This window comes from Monopterus albus, unplaced genomic scaffold, assembly GCF_001952655.1.
Source record: "Monopterus albus unplaced genomic scaffold, M_albus_1.0 scaffold245.1, whole genome shotgun sequence".
Classification (NCBI taxonomy): Eukaryota; Metazoa; Chordata; class Actinopteri; order Synbranchiformes; family Synbranchidae; genus Monopterus; species Monopterus albus.
In genome coordinates this window covers 167,167-188,982 of record NW_018128125.1, presented here as the reverse complement: position 1 = coordinate 188,982, position 21,816 = coordinate 167,167, and the positions used below count along the sequence as shown (strand labels likewise).

General features: G+C 43.9%; 1 protein-coding gene across 1 annotated transcript in view; it reads left to right on the top strand.

Annotated features, from left to right (window-relative positions):
- Window positions 1-21,816, top strand: part of sacm1lb (SAC1 like phosphatidylinositide phosphatase b) — a 92,446-nt gene that overhangs the window by 8,541 nt on the left and 62,089 nt on the right. The window contains exons 3-4 of the mRNA XM_020620660.1: window positions 2,626-2,700; window positions 2,868-2,995. Coding sequence (XP_020476316.1) covers window positions 2,626-2,700; window positions 2,868-2,995 — 203 coding nt within the window. The remainder of the gene's footprint in view (window positions 1-2,625; window positions 2,701-2,867; window positions 2,996-21,816) is intronic.

Genomic DNA, 21,816 nt, shown 5'->3' with positions numbered 1-21,816 from the left:
ACGCCCCGGTTTTGGAGAAGCGGAGGAAAATGGATGGATGGATGGACAATGGTCATTGGTCTCATCCGAGACGATGACGAGTCAACCTACAGACGGGAGGTTGAGCAGCTGGTCCTGTGGTGTAGCCGCAACAACCTGGAGCTGAACATGCTCAGAACAGTGGAGATGACAGTGGACTTCAGGAAGAGCCCTCCCACCTTGCCCCCACTCACCATACTTGGCAGCACTGGAACTGCTAATACAGTTCTACAGAGGAATCATCGAGTCTGTCTTCTGCACCTCCATCACTGTCTGGTTTGGCTCAGCAACCAAAAAGGACAAGTACAGACTTCAGCGGACAGTCAGGACTGCAGAAAAGGTCATTGGTGTGAGCCTGCCCTCCATGGAGGACCTGTACACTGCACAGGTCAAAAGGAGGGTGGAGAGGATCACTGCAGACCCCTCACACCCCGGACACAATCTGTTTGAACTCCTCCCCTGTAAACGGTGTTACAGGTCACTGTGCGCCAAGACAACCAGGCACAGGGACAGTTTCTTCCCCCAGGCTGTCGCTCTGATGATCACCTAACCCATGACAGTATGATTGGACAATAACCCTCAGTGTAATATCTGTAAATATACCTCATACAGATTATAGAAACTTTTACAGGTCTCTAGTTCTTAAGTATTCTGTTTTATTCCTATGTATCTCATTTCAGTGAACATTCCTTTGTTGTCTGCGTTGTTTGTTTATACTGCTTTTTCTGCATTGTTTGCACTGTTTGTTGATGTTAATACTGCTATTTTGTTGTATCCCACAGCTTTATGCTGGTTTACTGTTTTGCACATTGAGAGCCGATGTACCTGAGTCAAATTCCTCATGTGTCCGTCACACCTGGCCAATAAAGCTGATTCTGATTCTGAACACACACAGCTTTTTTGTGACTTTGCGTTTGCTGTTGACATTTTTTTACACATGAATGAACTGAATGTGAAGCTACATAGGAAAGATCAGTTAGTGCACAATATGTACACAATTAAGTGAGCCTTCAAATCCAAGCTGACTTTATTCTCCAGACAAATTTCAAACAAATCTTTCGCTCATTTTCCCACACTAGCCATGCAGAAAGAGGCCACCCAAAATGCGAAGAAATACAGGAAATCACTGGACGACGTGCATGGAGAATTCTGCCGTCAGTTCTCTGATTTTGAAAAAATTGACAAGTCACTTCAGCTGGTGTCCTGTCCCCTGTCATAAGACCCTGAAACAGCACCACCGGAGCTGCAATTGGAACTAATTGATCTTCAGTCTGACTCTGTTTTAAAGGAGAAGTTCAGCTCTTTTAAACTGAATAACTTATGTGCTTCACTTAACGAAGCCATGTTTCCAAACTTTCTGAGGACGTCACAGAAGATGCTGGCATTGTTTGGCTCGACCTATGCGTGTGAGCAGACGTTCAGTGTCATGAACATCAACAAAGCCAGTCACAGATCCGTGTTGACTGACCAACAACTCAGATCTATCCTGAGAATAGCCACAGCAAAACTAACTCCAGACTTTGATGCACTGGCTAAAAAGGGAGACCAACAACACTGTTCCCACTGAAACTGAAAGTTTATTTTTCTACCGTGTTATGAAAAAAATGCATTTGGAGAATAATTTGTACAATAAGCTTTGCATATTCATGCTTTGCTACCTGTTAAAGGCCAAAACCTTTTATGTAATGGCTTTTATATGTCGCTTATAATAGTTCACACAAACACTCCATTCTTTTGTTCCTGGCCAGGCCCCTCTGTCAAATTTTAGAACCCATTGTTGCCCGTGAGTCAAAAAGTTTGCCCACCCCTGCTCTATACTGTGGTGTTAACCAGTCCTACCTCTCTCGTCTTCAGATGGTTCAAAACGCTGCTGCTCGTCTTTTAAAAAATACTAGAAAATTTGAGCATATGACCCCGGTACTGGCTTCCAGTCCATTTTAACATTGATTTTAAGCTGTTAATTTTTGGTTTTAAGGCTCTTAACCGTTTGGCACCATCTTACCTCACTGAGTTAGTGTATTGGCACAAACCTATAAGGTCCCTCAGATCTTCAAGCCAGTTTCTTTTAGAGGTGCCTATGGCCAGATATAAATGCTGGGGTGACCGTTGTTTTTACTGTTGCAGCCCCTAAATTGTGGAATAGTCTACCTTTTAATGTTAGATCAGCTACAGCCCCTAAATTGTGGAATAGTCTACCTTTTAATGTTAGATCAGCTACTGACCTCATTACTTTTAAATCATTGCTTAATACATATTTATTTGCCTCGGCTTTTAATACACAGTAGGGCCTGATGCATTCCTTTTAATTTGAAGTTATTGAATGTATGTCATCTGTGTGTCTGTGTTATTGGGCTATTTTATTTTTGCACTGATCTTATTTATTCTATTTTATTTATTCTATTTTACTTATTTATTGTGATTTTGTTCTGCCTATATAAAGTACTTTGGTCAGCTGGATGTTTTTAAAGTGCTATATAAATAAATTTGATTTGATTTGACATTAGTAATAATGACTTTGTTGCAGCTGTAGCTCTGATGATTGTACAACTATTTGTCTTCTGAACACGCTGTCATTAATCATTATGGTGCCCCTACTGTGGTTCTCAGTGAGGAGGGACATACCTGTATCAGCTGAGACCAGGCAAATATGTGGACTCATGGGGACTATACGTTTGGTGGCAGGTAAGTTCAATTAAAAAAAAAAAAAGAAAAAAAAAGAAAAAAGCTAAGTTCAGTACATAATAGCCTACAGGAAAATTATGTTTCAGATAGCACTAGAAACAAGGTAACTATCAGCTATTGGAGAATTGATGGTTATTGTATTGTATCCAACAACCCTTTTGTACTAGGCATGTACTTGGTTGCCATCACAAAGAAGAAGAAGGTGGGAGATTTGCTGGGTCACTCTGTGTGGAAGGCTCTGGACTTTGACATCATATCCTATAAGAAGACAGTACTACACTTGACGGATAACCAGGTGGGATCTTATGTCTTTTGATGGTGTGACTTCTAATTGTATTTGAAGCGGGGAGGTTTGGATGAAAAGCACCTTAACTACCCATCAGAAGTAATTACAGGTTATTTCCCTGCTGACGGTGGGGCATAGAGATGCCACGTTTGTTTGTGCATAACCCAGCAAATTGGGTTCTAAACATGTTTCACTAACGTGTACTCATTGTTAAAAATATCTGTTGTCTAAGCCTAGTTATCATTAAAATTATGCAAAAATAATTATTGAAACACAATTTGTGAAGCTGCATTCTCAATCAAAGCATGATCAGAAGTAGTATCAAGCACTGATGAAGGCGTAACACAACATTTTACAGGTCTATACTCGGGCCCAGTAATTTCTTAGATAGCAGCTAATTGGAACCAAATAACAGTAACCTAATAGGTATGCAGGAATAATCTTCAGCTGGTGCAAGGTTTATTTTCAGTCAACAGCAGACCAATAAAATAAACTGCTCAAAAGTTATAAACTTCAGGGATATTAGTCTGTCCATTTAGGAAGCACAAGAGATTGTGAATCAATTTCTCCTGCTTTGGTGCAAATTAAAGTGACAACAGGTACAATGGAGAGCCAAAAGCAAGACAACCCCCTAAAAGGGAATGGTTTTGCATGTGGTGTCCACAAAAAAATGCTCGCTCCTTATCCTTTCTGACTGATTCTTCTCAAGTTTTGTTTTGCTTGTGTCCTTGTCACTACTGGTAGCATAAGGCAGTACCTGCAGCCCAGTCACAGTCAGGTTGCACAGGTATTCCATTTACCCCAAGATAGCACATCTGTGTGTGCAGTTGCAAGGTTTGCTGTGTCTCCCAGCACAGACTCAGGAGCATGGAGGAGATATCAGGAGACCAACCATTACACTAGGAGAGCTGGACAGAGCAGTAGAAGGGCAACAACCCAGCAGCAGGACCGGTATCTGCTCCTTTGTGCACAGAGGAATAGGAGGAGCACTGTGAGAGCCCTACAAAATGATCTCCAGCAGCTACTGGTGTGCATGTTTCCAACCAAACTGTCAGAAACAGGCTCAATGAGGTTGGCATGAGGGCCCGACGTCCTGTAGTGTGACCTGTGCTGACAGCCCAGCACCATGCAGCTCGACTGGTGTCGTGGCAAGAGTGAGATACCAACTAAATTAATTCAGACAAACCATTACAATTTAAAGGATCATTTAATATTACAATTATTCCAAATAGAGTAGTAATTAAACAGATAATCCTGTAGTTAGGGAACAGAGAGCAGAGATCAGAACACAGAGACTCCTCTCTTGCAATGGAATAAACAAAGCCTAAGAAGATTGTCAGAGCACCAGTCAGTCAGGTCATTTGGTGTCAGTCCCAGTCAGTCATCGTCTCCCACCAGCCCTCCGAGGCCGGGCTGGTGGTACACTGCTCACGGTAGCATGGTCCTTCTTCCTTTCCCTCTCAGGCTCACTCCTTTTTATCAGCAGCCTCCCTTATGCTGTTGCATCTATTTCTGAACCTAGCTTCCTGTCTCCAGTTTTGGGAGACAACACCCTGAGATGGACTTCAAAAACAGGAAACATCTTGTTCCTGACCACTTACACTGTCCAACTCACATGTACTTAATGAACCCATAACCACTCAGCTCAAATAAGTACAAATAATGAAATAAGTACAAATAATGTCTATATATGAGGTACATACTGTTCTATGGCATAGTTCTTCTGGAATCTGATTTATTTTTAACCACTACAGGCCCCCCTTCCATGGTTTTTAAACTATGGAACTTCGGAGCTCAGAATAGGGAAAATCAAAATATGACCATGTTTGCCTGAGACTTTAACGCCTCTAAACGGTTGTAATTAGACACCGACCTCTTCCTACAGCTAAAATTAAATCTAAAATAATTTTCGTATTACAAAACTAACAACTCCTCAATTAACCTTAACAGAGTCTTTCTCACATACCCTAGTGAAACCCAACTTAAACACCTCAGTCCAGTCAAGTCTCTAACGTCAGAGAACACCAGAGTTGGCAGGTCTGCCACTGGCACCCCATTCTCTTCAGAGAGCAGGTTCACACTGAGCACATGCAACAGGCGTGAAAGAATCTGGAGACACTGTGGTGAACGTTGTGCTGCCTGTAACATCATTGAACATGACCGGTTTGGTGGTGGTTCAGTGAGGGTTTGGTGGTGGGTCAGTGAGGGTCTGAGGAGGCATATTCTTGGAGGGCCACACAGACCTCCATGCCATAGCCAACCCTGCCCTGACCGCTATGAGCTACCACAAAGAAATACACAAAGCGACTGTCAGACCTTATGCTGGTGCAGTGGGCCCTGGGTTCCTCCTGGTGCAGGACAATACACGGCCTCATGTGGCCAGAGTGTGTAGAGAGTTCCTGGATGATGAAGGCATTGATGCCATTGAATGGCATCATTTTCTCCTGACCTAAATCCAATTGAGCACCTATGGGACATTGCGTATTGGTGCAACTGACACCACCAAGTATCACCTCAGACTGTCCAGCTCATTGTTTCCCTGATCCATGTCTGGGAGAAGATCCCTCAGGACACCATCTGGTAACTCATCAGGAGGGTACCCAGATGTTGTCTGGAGTGCATATAGGGATGCAGGGGCCAAACACACTTCTGAGTCACATTATGAGTTGCCATGATGAAATTCACACAACTTGTATGAGCCTGTGAAGTTTTTACTTTTCTTTGACCATGATCTGATGTGATTTTAGTGTTCCCTAACGTTTTTTGAGCAGTGTAGTTCATGCTAGTTCTTGTGACATTGTGAAAAGCTAACTGGTCAAAATAACAAGGAAACTCAGTATATATACAGTGGTGTGAAAAAGTATTTGCCCCCTTACTGATTTCTTATCTTTTTGCATGTTTGTCACACTGTAATGTTTCAGATCATCAAACTAATTTAAATATTAGTCAAAGATAACACAAGTAAACACATCATGCAGTTTTTAAATGAAGGTTTTTATTATTAAGGGAAAACAAAATCCAAAACTACAAAGCCCTGTGTGAATAAGTGTTTGCCCCCTAAACCTAATAACTGGTTGGGCCACCCTTAGCAGCAACAACTGCAATCAAGCGTTTTCGATAACTTGCCATGAGTCTTCCACAGCGCTGTGGAGGAATTTTGGCCCACTCATCTTGGCAGAATTGTTGTAAGTCAGCCACATTGGAGGGTTTTCGGGCATGAACCGCCTTTTTAAGGTCATGCCACAGCATCTCAATTGGATTCAGGTCAGGACTTTGACTAGGCCACTCCAAAGTCTTCATTTTGGTTTTCTTTAGCCATTCAGAAGTGGACTTGCTGGTGTGCTTTGGATCATTGTCCTGCTGCAGAACCCAAGTTCGCTTCAGCTTGAGGTCACAAACGGATGGCCGGACATTCTCCTTCAGGATATTGTGGTACACAGCAGAATTCATGGTTCCACTTATCACAGCATGTCTTCCAGGGCCTGAAGCAGCAAAACAGCCCCAGACCAGCCCATTACCACCACCATATTTTACTGTTGGTATGATGTTCTTTTTCTGAAATGCGGTGTTACATATACGCCACACATAATGGGACACACACCTTCCAAAAAGTTCAACTTTTGTCTCGTCTGTCCACAGAGTATTATCCCAAAAGCCTTGGGGATCATCAAGATGTTTTCTGGCAAAACTGAGACGACCCTTTATGTTGTTTTGGCTCAGCAGTGGTTTTCGTCTCGGAACTCTGCCATGCAAACCATTTTTGCCCAGTCTCTTTCTTATGGTGGAGTCATGAACACTCACCTTAACTGAGGCAAGTGAGGCCTGCAGTTCTTTGGATGTTGTTGTGGGGTCTTTTGTGACCTCTTGGATGAGTTGTCGCTGCGCTCTTGGGGTAATTTTGGTCGGCCGGCCACTCCTGGGAAGGTTCTCCACTGTTCCATGTTTTCGCCATTTGTGGATAATGGCTCTCACTGTGGTTCGCTGCAGTCCCAAAGCTTTAGAAATGGCTTTATAACCTTTTCCAAACTGATAGAGCTCAATTATTCTCTTTCTCATTTGGTTTTGAATTTCTTTGGATCTCGGCATGATGTCTAGCTTTTGAGGATCTTTTGGTCTACTTCACTTTGTCAGGCAGGTCCTATTTAAGTGATTTCTTGATTGCGAACAGGTGTGGCAGTAATCAGGCCTGGGTGTGGCTAGAGAAATTGAACTCAGGTGCGATAAACCACTTTATTGGCCATATGTGATGGACACACAAGGAATTCGACTCGGGTACATCGGCTCTCAATGTGCAAAACAGTAAACCGCATAAGGCTGTGGGATATAACAAAACAGCAGTATTAACATCAACAAACAGTGCAAACAATGCAGAAAAAGCAGTATAAACAGGCAAACAATGCAGACAACAAAGGAATGTTCATTGAAATGAGTGAGAAGAAGGAACACGAGAAGCTCGAGAAATACCAAGGGCTGTAAGAACCAGTCAGTATCTGGTGTGACCAGCATTTGCCTCATGCAGTGCAACACATCTCCTTCGCATAGAGTTGATCAGGTTGTTGATTGTGGCCTGTGGAATGTTGGTCCACTCCTCTTCAATGGCTGTGCGAAGTTTCTGGATATTGGCAGGAACTGGAACACGCTGTCGTATACACCGATCCAGAGCATCCCAAACATGCTCAGTCGGTGACGTGTGGTGAGTATGCTGGCCATGCAAGAACTGGGATGTTTTTAGCTTCTAGGAATTGCATACAGATCCTTGCAACAGGGGGCCGTGCATTATCATGCTGCAACATGAGGTGATGGTGATAGATGAATGGCACAACAATGAGCCTCAAGATCTGCCTGCCCATACCATAACCCCACTGCCACCATGGGCCACTCGATCCACGTTGACATCAGCAAACCGCTCACCCACGACGCTATACACGCTGTCTGCCATCTGCCCTGTACAGTGAAAACCAGGATTCATCCGTGAAGAGAACACCTCTCCAAAGTGCCAGATGCCATACAATGTGAGCATTTGCCCACTCAAGTCGGTTACGATGACGAACTGCAGTCAGGTCGCGACCCCGGTGAGGATGATGAGCATGCAGATGAGCGTCCCTGAGATTGTTTCTGACAGTTTGTGCAGAAATTCTTTGGTTATGCAAACTGACTGTTGCAGCAGCTGTCCGGGTGGCTGGTCTCAGACGATCTTGGAGGTGAAGATGCTGGATGTGGAGGTCCTGGGCTGGTGTGGTTACACGTGGTCTGCGGTTGTGAGGCCGGTTGGATGTACTGCCAAATTCTTTGAAACGCCTTTGGAGATGGCTTATGGTAGAGAAATGAACATTCAATTCACAGGCAACAGCTCTGGTGGACATTCCTGCAGTCAGCATGCCAACTGCATGCTCATTCTCAAAACTTGTGACATCTGTGGCATTGTGCTGTGTGATAAAACTGCATTTTGGAGTGCACCTTTTATTGTGACCAACTTAAGACACACCTGTGCAATAATCATGCTGTCTAATCAGCATCTTGATGTGCCACACCTGTGAGGTGGATGGATTATCTCGGCAGAGGAGAAGTGCTCACTAACACAGATTTAGACAGATTTGTGAAGAATAGAGAGAAATAGGCTTTTTTGTGTACATAGAACAAGTTGTAGATCTTTGAGTTCAGCTCATGAAAAATGGGGGCAAACACAAAAGTGTTGCATTTATAATTTTGTTCAGTGTGTATATAAAACACTATTGACTTTGGTACGGAGGGTCGGGGGTTCGAACCCTGGTCCGGGCACGGTAAATTGGAATGCTACTATACAAGTGACCTTAGTGAGAGGGGTTACATACGGAGGAGGAGGAACCTATGGTACAACACGAATGCTCCAGCAAGGGGGAGCCAGGACGCAAGGGCAGGGGGGAGATATCATCATCATCACCCCCACAATCGGAGATTGGGTACCAAGCTTACCAGATCCTGGAATGCTTGGAACTGTACAAAATCAAGCTGACATCAAGCTGTATGCCAGGAGTGAACGAGACCTCTAGGATCTGCAGGGATTCGGACAGGATAAGTGTGGTTGAATGGTAACAAGGAGAGGGAAGGTAGTCAGAACTGAGGGGATTGTACTACCAGAAGGCAACATAGCAGATGTTGAGGGCAGCTACAAGTACCTTGGGATCCCGCACGCAAATGGGAACCATGAAGAGGCCGCAAGGAAAGTAGCAACTACCAAGTACCTGCAGAGAGTAAGGCAAGTCGTGAGAAGTCAGCTGAATGGAAAGGACAAAGTCCAGGTGATTAACACCTACACCCTGCCGGCCATCAGGTACCCCACTGGCATAATAAACTGGCCAAAGGATGAGGTAGAGGCTGCTGACTTCAAGACAAGGAAGCTCCTTACAATCAAATCCAGCATCCTGAGCGGCAGATTGTACACTGTCTCACACTGAGACTGTACACTAATCTCATTCAGATTGTCGCAACATAGAAATGTTAAGAATAGTGTTGATTAGGGTATTGAAAACTATTACCTGAAAATGCTCTTTGTAGTTTGTAACTTTGGAATCTCCCACTTTCTGTCTGACAGTCCAGATCTGTAACTTGAAGGAAGTGGCATAAAGCACATACAGACAATTCTTAAATGTAAAAGAATTATGAGTAAACTAGAAAAGGTAATTTCTGGAGACATTTTGTTGGCAGAGCTGACACTGCCAAAAATGACAATTATCGCTGAGAAGTTGCTGAATGTTGAAATGTTCATGCATTTAAAGATGGTGCGGTGGGTGGAGCAGTCGTCTCCCAACCAGAAGGTTGAAGGTTCAGCTGCAGCTGTTAAATATAGTTTTTTTTCAATTAAGACAGTTGGCCAAAGTAATATCAGTGGTCTCTAGGCATCACTTTGAGACACTTGTTCATGCTTTTATCACCTCCCGACCCGATTACTGCAACACATTGTATCTGGGGATTGGTGAGTTTTTCATCACTCGCCTCCAGATGGTCCAAAATGCTACAGCAGACCTTTTAACAGGTACAAGAAAATATGAGCACATCTCTGCAGTTTTAGCTTCCCTGCACTGGTTACCTGTTTATTTTAGGATCCATTATAAAATTTTATTTTCTGCACCACCCTACTTATTCAATTTGCTTCACTGGCATACACCCACATGTTCTCTGAGGTCAGCCAATCAGCTTCTTTTGAGCATGCCTAGAACTAAGTGCAAGCTTAGAGGCGACCGGGCCTTTGCAGTCGCTGGTCCCAAACTTTCGAACGATTTACTGCTGCCCATCAGACAAGCTTCTTCTCTCTGTTTTTAAGTCTCATTTATTTTCGTTGCCGTTTTGATACTTTACATTGGTGTTGATTTTATTTATTTTTATTGATTCATGTTTTTATATTGGTGTTGATTTTGTTTGTGCTTGTGGGTTGTTTTTAATATATATTGTTTATTGCAATGTACAGCACTTTGGTCCACCTTGGTTGTTTTAGTGCTTCATAAATAAAGTTGGTATGGAATGATATTGTAAGGTTCGAATCTCGGTGCCGGCAGTCCACGTGTTGAAGTGTCCTTGGGCAAGACACTGAACCCCCAGTTGCCCCCGATGGTTGGAGCCATAGGTTGAAGTGGCGCCGCAGATGGCTGCCATCGGTTCTGTACCGGAAACAAATTCCTTCTGTGTGACATACTTGGCCAATAAAGGTGATTATCTTATTATATAAAAGTTTGAGCCAAGCTAAAACAGTTGACTGAAAGAAAATTACAAAAGGAAAAGAAGGCAAAAATTGACAAGAGGGAAAGTGAGAAACAATTTGAGATAGTTTTTAAAAGCTCAGAATTGAAAGAGAAGAATAAAGATGACAGTTGAAAAGCAGGAAGATAACAGAAGGAGCTCTTGAAAGTAAGGATGTACACCTTTAACTGTTTAACATTTAACAAACAGTAAGAATTTCATCCAATTAATATTATCAGCTAAATGACTGAAACATTTTTTAAAGAGCTTGCTGAAAAATAAGATTGTGAATACAAGCAGCTGAGATTAATTTCCTTCGTAGGGTGGCTGGACTTACTCTTGGTAATAGGGTGTGGAGCTCAGACATCCAGAAAGGACTCTGTATAGAGCCGTTGCTCCTTCACATCATAAGGAGCCAGCTGAGGTGGTTTGGGCATCTTATCAAGGATGCCTCCAAGGCGCCTCCCTTTGGAGGTCTTCCGGGCACATCCATCTGGCAGGAAACCCCGAGACAGACATAGAACACACTGGAGACCCTGGATAAGTGGTAGAAAATGGATGGATGGATTCAGAAAAATAGGCTATAGGGCCTACATACGAACTCATGGGCTGGAATGCTAATCAGACACGCTTCTTCCGAGTACAGGCCTCCTCAGGCTGGCCACTGGTGAGGTGTTAATTTTGCATTGCTGTGTTGGGACTTCAGTACCATCGTATTCTCCACCACGACTATCACAGGAAACAGACGAACCCCACAGCATGTTGAGATGTTGCTATTTCTGGACAAAAAAACAGGAGGCTATAAGTTTGTATTTTTAAACTGATGGGGGGTTTTAATTATTAAGTCTAGAGCCGATAAGGAGGTCTTTATTACAGCACTCTCAGCACTGGAGATTTGCAGTGTGTGTTTCCGTTAATCTCAGTGCTTGAAGTGGGTCCGTACACACAAGTACCAGTACTTCTGCATTTTATTCTTTGGCGTACTGGCACTTCTCACAAGCTGCTGGCTGGCACTCATTTTCTGCCCTCTTCTTGGGCTTGAGATGTGCTGTGTCTCGCCTGGACAGTGGACAACCTCAGACGACAGGAACTAGGGTTGGTGACAGAGCGCCACCAAAAGAGACCTGCACTCCCTCTGAATCAACAAGAATTTAGTTATATCAATTCCAATCATCCATCCTTTATCTATACCGCCCATCCTGATGAGGGTCACAGGGGTCAGGAGCCAATCCCAGCTGACACTGGGTGAGAGGCAGGGTACACCCTGGGCAGGTCGGAGTGCAAATACTCAGCAGTGAGTGTGCAAAATGAGTATGTAAACAGTACAGATGGAATTACATGAGGTAGATCCTGAGTTAGCTATGTAGGAGTTTGATGGCAGAGGGAAAGAAAGAGTTTTTCCAGTCTAGAGGTCCTGCATTCCACACTTCTGAGCCTCCGACCATAGGGTAGAGGTGTGAACAGTCCATGCTGGGGGGTGGGTGGGGTCCTTGAGGATGGAGACAGCTTTCCTACGCACCCTGCAGTGGCAAATGCTCTGCATAGAGGGCAGTGGAGTCCTGGTGATCTTCTCCGCAGTCTTTACCGCTCTCTGCAGGCACTTGCGGTCCATGGCAGTAGTGCCACCATATCAGACAGTGATGCGGCTGGTCAAGATGCTCTCAACAATGCAGCTGTAGAAGCTGCAAAGGATCCTAGGCGACATGCCAAACCTCCTCAGCCTCCTCAGGAAGTACAGCCGCCGTTGGGCATTCTTGACCAGCTGTGTGGTGTTATGTGTCCAGGTGAGGTCCTCACTGATGTGGACGCCCAGGTATTTGAAGCTGCTCACCCTCTCCTCTTCGAGCCCCCAGATGAACAGTGCCTGATGTGATCTCCTCTCCTTCCTCATGTCCGCTATCATCTCCTTCGTATTGTCTGTGTTGAGGCTGAGGTTATTGTCCTTGCACCATAACACCAGACCGGCCACCTCCCTCCTGTAGGCTGCTTCGTCCCCACCAGTGATGCGACCTATCACTGCAGTATTGTCCGTGGCCTTTAGGATGATGTTATCCCTGTGGGAGGTCACACAGTCGTGGGTGAACAGGGTGTATCAGATGGGACTGAGGACACATCCCTGCGGGGTGCTGATGTTCGTAATAATGCTGGCTGAAGTCCTATTGCCAATCCTGACAGTCTGGGGCCTGCCTATTAGAAGGTCCAGAGTTTAATTTGTTTGTTTCAGTCTTTGTCTATAAGCTGGATACAGGAACAGAGAAATGTGGTCCGAGCATTCGAGGTGGGGGCGGGATGCAGCCCTCTATGCACCACGTATGTTCATGTAAACATGATCCAGTGTGTTCTTGCCCTGGGTGGGAATGTTCACATGTTGGTAATATTTGGGAAGTATAGTCCGTAAATCGCACTGGTTAAAGTCGCCTGCAGTGATCAAATTAAAATTGTGTAAAAACTGGTGGATGTAAACCAACCTAATATAACAATAGTGCCACTTTGTGAGTGTTTATATTCTAAAACTTGGGCTAACATACACAGCAGCCAGAAACACAGCACTATGCTCTTTTGCTAGATAATAGGGCTGGCATTTCAGCAATAAAAACTCCACATCTGGTGAGCAGTGCTCATAAACAGTCCATACATCTCCACAATACGGGTTATTGATAAACACACACACACACACACACACACACACACACACACACCGCCTCCTTTTTTCTTCCCCGAAGCAGCAGTGCGGTCTCCCTGATGTACAGAGTAGGTCTGTAGCTGAATCGCGGAATCTGGGACTTTGTCAGAAAGCCAAGTCTTGGTGAGAATTAGAGCACAGCATTCTCTTATTTCCCGTTGAGTTGTAATCCTAGCTCTTAGCGCGTTCAGTTTGATTTCCAGACACTGTACATTAGCTAGGAAGAGGCTGGGTAGTGGTGGTAGTGTAGCGCGAGCTTTTAGCCTAGCATGGAGCCCTCCTCTCTTGCCCCGTTTGCATCTCCGTCTCCGGGTCGCTCTCCTGATTTCAGCCTGCTTGCTCGTGCCTGGTCCTTCGGGGGTTTCCTGTGGGTGATGGTGGTGGTTGTTGCGGGAGCAAACAATGAGTTGTTGCTCCGGTGGTATGAAACCGGTAAATTCCCAGTGGCTGTGTCAGTTGGTGATATCCAGCAATGCCTGTCTGTTGTATGTTAGCAGTGCATGACATTTGTGCACTGCAGAAAGAGTAAAAAACACACAGAAAAGAAGGAAATGAAGAAAAAGCCGGCATTCGATAGTGGAATGCGCAAACATGTCTGCCTCGGAGGACACCATGTGAACTGGTCGTCCTACATCAGCACCATCACCAAGAAGGCACAACAGAGGATGTACTTCCTACCTCAGCTCGGGAAGTTCTATGGAAGAGTCATTGAGTCTGTTCTTTGCTCATCCATTACTGTCTGGTGTGCTTCAGCAACTAAACAGGACAGGAACAGACTCCAGCAGACAGTCAGGACTGCAGAAAGGATCATTGGTGCCAGCCTGCCCTCCATGGAGGACTTGCACACCTCCACATCCAGGCCTTGGTAATGGGTGTAGTATGAGGTTTTGCATTGTCTTGTTGAAATATGCCTGGGTGTCCCTGGAGAAGATGTCTTGAAGTCAGCATATGTTGCTCCAAAGTCTCTGTGTATTTTTCAGTATTAATGGTGCCATCACAGAAGTGTAAGTTACCTTTGCCTAGGATACTTACACAACCCCAGACCTTGACAGACCCTGGCTTTTGGACTTGTTGCTAATAACAGTCTGGATAGTCATTTTTGTCTTTGGTCCAGAGCACATGGCGTCCATTCCTTCCAAAAAAGACCTGAAATACTGATTGGTCTCATCACTGTACACTATTTCCCCTGTGTGATGGTCCATCCCAGATACCTTCTTGGGACCCAGTCGACTTCTGGACATTGTTGACATAGGGCTTCCCTTTGGCACAGCACAGGTTTAATAGGCATTTATGTATCTAACTGTGTATTGTAGTGTCTGACACAGGTGAGCCAAAGTAATCTTGAGCCCATGTGGTTATATCGCTTATAGAAGAGTGACCATTCTTGGTGCAGTGCTGTCTGAGGGATCGGACATCGGACATGGTCATCCAGCTTAGACTTGGTCCTTGTCCACTGAAATCCCTCCAGAGTCCTTGAGTCTTTTAATCATGTTCTGCACCTTAGAGGGTGACATTTTCAAATTCCTTCCTATCTTTCTTTGAGGAACATTGTTTTTAAATATTTCAGTAATTTTTTCACACATTTGTTGGCAAACTGGCGGTCTTCGGCCCATTGTCATTTCATTGTTTTACATCATTACTGGCCCTGAAATGCAGCCGTCCCAACTTTTTTTGGTGTGTTTTACCAGAGACAGAATTGATATGTTTATTTCTGTCTTGTTGTCATGGCAGCATGTCGGTAATCTCATACCTGCTCAGGAGCAGGTTAATCCTTTATGTAAAGTATGTTTTTCCATTATAGCAGCCTACTGAAACGTGTCTGGCTGAGTAACGCTCGCCACAGGTTCTGCATTTGTTTCCACTACAGCATGCCTGCTTTATTCTGGGAGCTAATTTTCAGCAACCTTCAGGAGGTACAGTAGTACAGCTTATACCTCTTGTTAGGTTCTGATAGTGGAAATGCAGCAAATGTAATCAAGATGACTTCACAGGTTTAAAGGGTCTTGGAGCAGGAAGCAACTCACTGAATTTGGAGCGATTATAATAATACATTAGTTTAAAGATGCAGATGATATTGAGCAATCGACGGGACCCTTTCGCCTGTCCCAAACCATTCTTAATCAAAGGGTACCGTTTCAGTCAGGAGTAAATAATTTGTGGATTGTTAGTGCCTCATATTAAGGGTAGACAATGAGGAACTATGTTTTTACAACCACACAGTCACTGAGATTTCTTGCAAGAGACAATTTAAAAGATTATATAGGGTTGTTGAGGTGGAAAATCTAATTAGGAGTAGTGTTTTTTAAGATTTTTGAAAAATGTACTGGCTTCCAACATGACATAAAAACAAAGGATCTAACGCTTATTATGATTTCCACCCCTACATTTTATGCACATTTTACTGCTGTAAATTTTTATTGAAACTGAAATAATAAGGCACTTGGAATATGGAAGGAGCAGGAATACTCTCTGATACAACTGTATTGATGTGGAATTCATAACTGCATAAACTGTTGTGATGATGTGAACTGTAAGACAGTTTGAGAAGAAAATGATTGATTCTGATCAAAAGGACATATACAACTGGTAAATCTTCAAATTGTAGACAGTTGTACTTAATTGCTGAAGTGTGATACATAACTATTTGTAGGAGAAGATTAAGTGCTCTAATGTTGTGCAAAAAAACTAAATGTGGAGAAAATCACACTTGATATAATTGAGGCAAAGCTATGAAAATAACAATAAAACTAACTGCGATACCAGTTTGCAGGATATTCTTGTACTTTGCTTAGTCTACCTATATGCAGAGATTATATGAAGTAATAGGAATTTGAGCATACATATGTTAATAATCTAAACAGTTACTAATAATTGAAGATGATCTCCACAAAACCTTTGTGTACTGGAATTCCTTTTACTCTGTTGGATGTTATGAGCACACAGTTGCACAAAGGATTACTATTTACACATTTAACAAACTGTGCCATATCAAAGCAGTGGACATGTTGTGACATTAAGTAATTAAATGTGATACTTCTGCATTTAATTTGTGCGCCACTTCTCTCTGCATTTTGCAGTTACATGCAGATAAAATCTTTAAAGTGCCCATGGCATGCTAATTTCCAGCCATATAATGTTTAGTCTTGGATAACTCTAGTTTAGCTTTGCACCCATCATTACTCCAAATAGTCTGATTATTATTCCTAAAAACAAGAGGATAGTTTGTGAACACACACACCTCTTGCTGCTGTTGTGTGGGAAGTGGACAGCACAACAAACTGTATCAGCATTAATTAATTTGAATTTCTCCTCCATAGATAGGTAAGCAATGTCTATGTCTATGTATGTATGTCAAAGTCTATGTACCAATGAAAAGAGATGTAAATGGACTGTATTTTATATAGCGCTTTCTCACAGTGTGTTGCACTGGCCAAAGCGCTTTACAGAGATGATACACCATTCACACACAACATTCACACACTGATGACGACAAGCTGCCATGCACCGGCGCTAGTCAAGCCACCAGGAGCAATTCGGGGTTCAGTGTCTTGCTCAGGGACACTTAGGCATGCGGGGAGACCGGGAGTCAAACCACCAACTTGCTGGTCAGGAGACGACTGCCCTACCTCATGAGCCACAGCCACCCCTGTGTAACACTCTAAACAATGCAGGTAATTGAGAAACCCCATATTTCTGCCACTTGAGTTTAAATGGAGCAGTTCTTTCAACAAAATTCTTCTGAAACTAAAAGCAGTTCAAAAAGTCAACACAACCAACTAAAAAGTCTCAGCTTTGTCTCTATTTCCTTTATAATTTGTACCTTTATAATTAGGCTTGCTGTAGCCAAAAGGTGGGTTAGTTGGACTCTAAGAGCTGGTTAGTTGCAATGAAAGAAGTTTATTAGGTGTCAGGGAGGTCTCTAGGAATAATACAAGACGGGAAAAAAAAAACTAGAAGAGCTCGCTGTGAGTTCAGGAAGCGTTGGCGGGTAACTGGAGGGCCAGCGGACGATCAGCGGAGTGGCGAACCAGGACATCTCGAAGACCAAGGAGAAACGCGGGAGGGGCAGCTGAACCAGGATGGGGAAGCAGGAGGACTCAAGGAACGGGGCACACCTGATGGGCAGAAGAAGGCAGCAGGTCAGGCGTAGATAACTGAATAGCCCCCCTTCCCAGTACTGAAATGGATATTACTTTGGCAGGGTGGAGAGTGAAAGAGGAGGCTGGACCTGGGACCATGCTGCTTATTGACAGGTTGTCCAGGCACGTGAGAGAGGCGCCTGGAGGCGTGGAGGGGTGAAGCTGAAGGGCCACTGCCAGCTATCCTCCACCCCATTCAGAGTGCCAAACAACCCTGGAGGAGAGGTGTAGGCTGGCTGCAAGCAGCGAGCCTTGCAGCGCGAAACAGTGCAATAATCGAGTTCTTAAATAGGCTGCCGGAGCATGCGAGTCTATAATCGAGCAGTGAGTAAACAGTGTTTTAACAGAGTTCTCAGGTGAGTTGCTGGTGTTGTAAAGTCTCTGAGCAGTAGTGATGTTCCCTCTGATACCGAGGCTCCGAAGCTTGCTTCAAACTTGGAAGGATATTTTTCTGAAGCACTGTGCCGGAGCTTGCTTCAAATCAGGAAAAACCACGTGACTGATGACGTTCGAACCACTTCTGCTTCATTCAGATTGAATCAGCTGACTGGTTTGGTTCGATAGGTGGAGCTTTGAAACATTGGCGCGATACAGATGTATTTAAGATGGATGAAACGGCGCTCTGTCCTACCTCTTGTCAACACATTTTGGATTGTCTCGCCATGAAGCCATCAAGGAAACTGTCACAAGTGTGGGAACATTTTGAATTGGTGCCACCGAATAAGGTAAATTGTATTTCCAAGATGTAAGCCTTATTGTCAAGTTTGTTGTTCATACAATGGATGTCCAAGTTTAGGGTCCCCTCCGAATAAACCCAAAGAATAAATCACACAGATCTCACTGTGATTTCATAGGTGCAGTGTTTGCGCTGTCCTCAGCAGCTGATGTATAACTACAATACGTCATCAATGCAGAGGTATTACCGAGCCAAACATGAAAAACATTCAAACTGTTAATGCTACCGGGATGACGTGTCCATCGGGTAAGTGAGTGTAGTGTGTGTGTGTGTGTGTGTGCGTGCGCTGCCTGACGCAGCGGAGATGTGTGGATGCAGTCAGTGACAGAGCCGCTCTGTCACACAAGCTAAACACGGTTTATACTTATAACACATCTTTTCCCTGTCAGCCTACTACATGTCTATGGAAAGCTAAGTTAATCAAATTATTATTGTGATTACCGTTTTAGGGGTCAGGAAGCAAGAACTTAATGAGGCACTTGTGGACTTCATAGTGAAAGACTTGCAGCCTTTCACTGTGGTGTCTGATCCTGGTTTCCATGCATTTGTGGCTAAATTTGATCCTACGTACATTCTCCCCTCTAGACTGGCTGTTAAAGCCATGGTGGGGAAGCGGTATGTGGAAGAAAAGGAGAAGGCCAAGGCAGAACTGTTGAGTGCTGACAGCATCATCCTCACGGCAGACATGTGTACCTCAGTGAATATGGATACATATCTTGTTGTCACATGCCATTATATAAACGAGGGTACACTCTCCACCACCCTTTTGAGGGTACGCCCTTTTCCAAAGTGTCACACAATAGAGAATATTGCCGGCATTGTTCAGGAGCTAATGGAAGAATAGGTAATACAAAACAAGGTGAGATGCTTGGTGACTAATGCAGCTCCAAATATGATTGCTACTGCAAACATTCTGCAAGTTAGGCATGCTGTCTGCCTTGCACATGCCATGAATCTTATTGTCAGAAAATCTATGGATGCTACTCCTGGCCTTGATGACATCAGATTAAGAACAAGAAAGATTGTCACATATTTTTAAAACAAGCACCACAGCAAAGGAAGGTGCAAATGGGATGCCATGTCAAGAAACTAATAATGGAGGTGGGAAATGGTACATCAGACCACAAATGACATGGCACAACAACTGGGACTAAATCTCAGCCAGATACTCACTCACTGAAAAACTGTCTGGAGCAGAGACCATGAGCATTAGTTCTCTTGCAACTCTACTGGATCCAAGGTTTAAAAGACTTGGTTTTCACAATCCAGCAAACGGTGATGCAGCCGTGCGCCACTTTAAGTCAGAGTGTGCTACCTTAATCCGACATGCACCTCAAAACGACGTACCATCAACATCATCAACACCGGCACAGCCAGAACCTGCTGCACCATTAATCACATTTGTATTTATATATTTATGTGTATGTAATTAGATGCTTTATAAATGTCCTGTAATGTTTTATTTTCAGGCATTGACCTGTGGAAGCTTCTTGATGAAGATGCCAGAAAATCTCAGAACGCTGCTGCAGATGCCATTGTGGAGATTCAGCGATATATGTCTGCTCCTCCTCTGGACAGATCACAGGACCCCTTAAGTTACTGGACAATGCAGAAATCCCTGTACCCACAGCTGTTCAACCTGGCCAAACAGTTCTTGGTGACACCAGTATCTTCTGTGCCATGTGAAAGGGTCTTCTCCAAAGCTGGGGAAGTCATCTCAAAAAAGCGAGATATGCACCCACACTTGGTTTCTATGTATGATCTAGTACATGTGTCAAAATCAAGGCCCGCGGGCCACATCCAGCCCGGCATACAATTACATCCGGCCCACGAGATCATTTTATCCTTTTTTTTTTTAATGGCCTGGCGATATGAAGTGCCGATAACACACAGACTACAAATCCCATAATGCAGTGCCAACAGCTGCCTTACCGAACGATAGGCTACCTGTGATCATTCCCGTGTCAATTACGTCAGATCAATCAAGTGTTTGTTGATATATACAACCCTAATTTCAAGTCAAAGCTAGCCCCTAACAATGGCCAAGAGAAAAGTTGATTCTGAAAACAGAGCCTTTCAAAACCGGTGGGAGGCTGAGTATAAGTTTACTGATATAAACCTGTGTGCCTTTCTTGTTGAGCTAATGTGGCTGTAATTAAGGAATATAACCTAAGATGGCACTATGAGACAAAACATCAGGACAAGCTGAAAAACGTGAATGCGGAGCAGAAGCTATAGAAGATAAAGAAGTTGAAGAGGAATCTGACATCACAGCGGACGTTTTCAGCAATGCGAAATCACACAGTGAAGCTGCTGTGAAAGCAAGTCTTATTGTGGCAGAGGAGATAGCCAAATCAGCCTGGCCATTTACCAAGGGAGAGTTTCTGAAGAGCTGCATGATGAAAGTGTCCAGACAAAAAGCAAGTGCTTGCAAATGTAAGTTAGTAGAAATACGGTTGCTAATTTTATGTTCAAGTTTATCCTGTCTGTTTTGATTCATATTTATGTTCAAAAAATGTTTAGTTTTAGTCTGTTCAATAAATTTTTATCTTGTTCGGCCCGTGACCTAAAGTGTGCTTTGAGTTTTGGCCCTCTGTGCAATTGAGTTTGACACCCCTGGTCTAAAACCATTCACTGTGGACATACTATTATTTTTGAATGAAAATGCGTTACACGTATTATATAGTATATAATATTGTCATAACATTGATTACAACCACAGCCTCATTGAACCCTGTAAATACTGGCTCAGTCCAGTGTGTAATTTGGGATGAATAATTATAAATCCATTTCATATTCTTATGAATTCTTGGAAGGAGGATTACTTAGGTGGTCAACATTTAATTTCACATACTTTATAAGGCAAGGAAGAAAAACAGACATATGTAAAATGAAGCTAATTTCAGCTTTATTTAAGTAATTTCCACATTACAACAAAACTCAGTGAACACGCACGGTGCTTCGGCGGCACCTATGCAAGGCTGTACAACAACCACTGTGCCAGCAGATGTCACCCACGTGCTCAATGAATGAAGCTTTGAGTAGTGAACCAATTTTCAATACAATGGTCCAAAAGGCAAGGCACCGGGAGTGGATGAGATCCGCCCTGAGTACCTTAAGTCTCTGGATGTTGTGGGGCTGTCTTGGTTGACACTCCTCTGCAATGTCGCATGGCAGTCGGGGACAGTGCCTCTGGACTGGCAGACCGGGGTGGTGGTCCCTCTTTTTAAGAAGGGGGACCGGAGGGTGTGTTCCAACTATAGGGGGATCATACTCCTCAGCCTCCCCAGGAAAGTTTATGCCAGGGTACTGGAGAGGAGAATTCGACCGATAGTTGAACCTCGGATTCAGGAGGAACAATGTGGTTTTTGTCCTGGCCATGGAACACTGGACTAGCACTTTACCCTCTTCAGGGTGGCGGAGGGTTCATGGGAGTTTGCCCAACCAGTCCACATGTGTTTCGTGGATCTGGAGAAGGCATTCAACCGTGTCCCTCGCAGCACCCTGTGGGGGGTGCTCCGGGAGTACGGGGTCTGGGGCCCTTTGCTAAGGGCCGTCT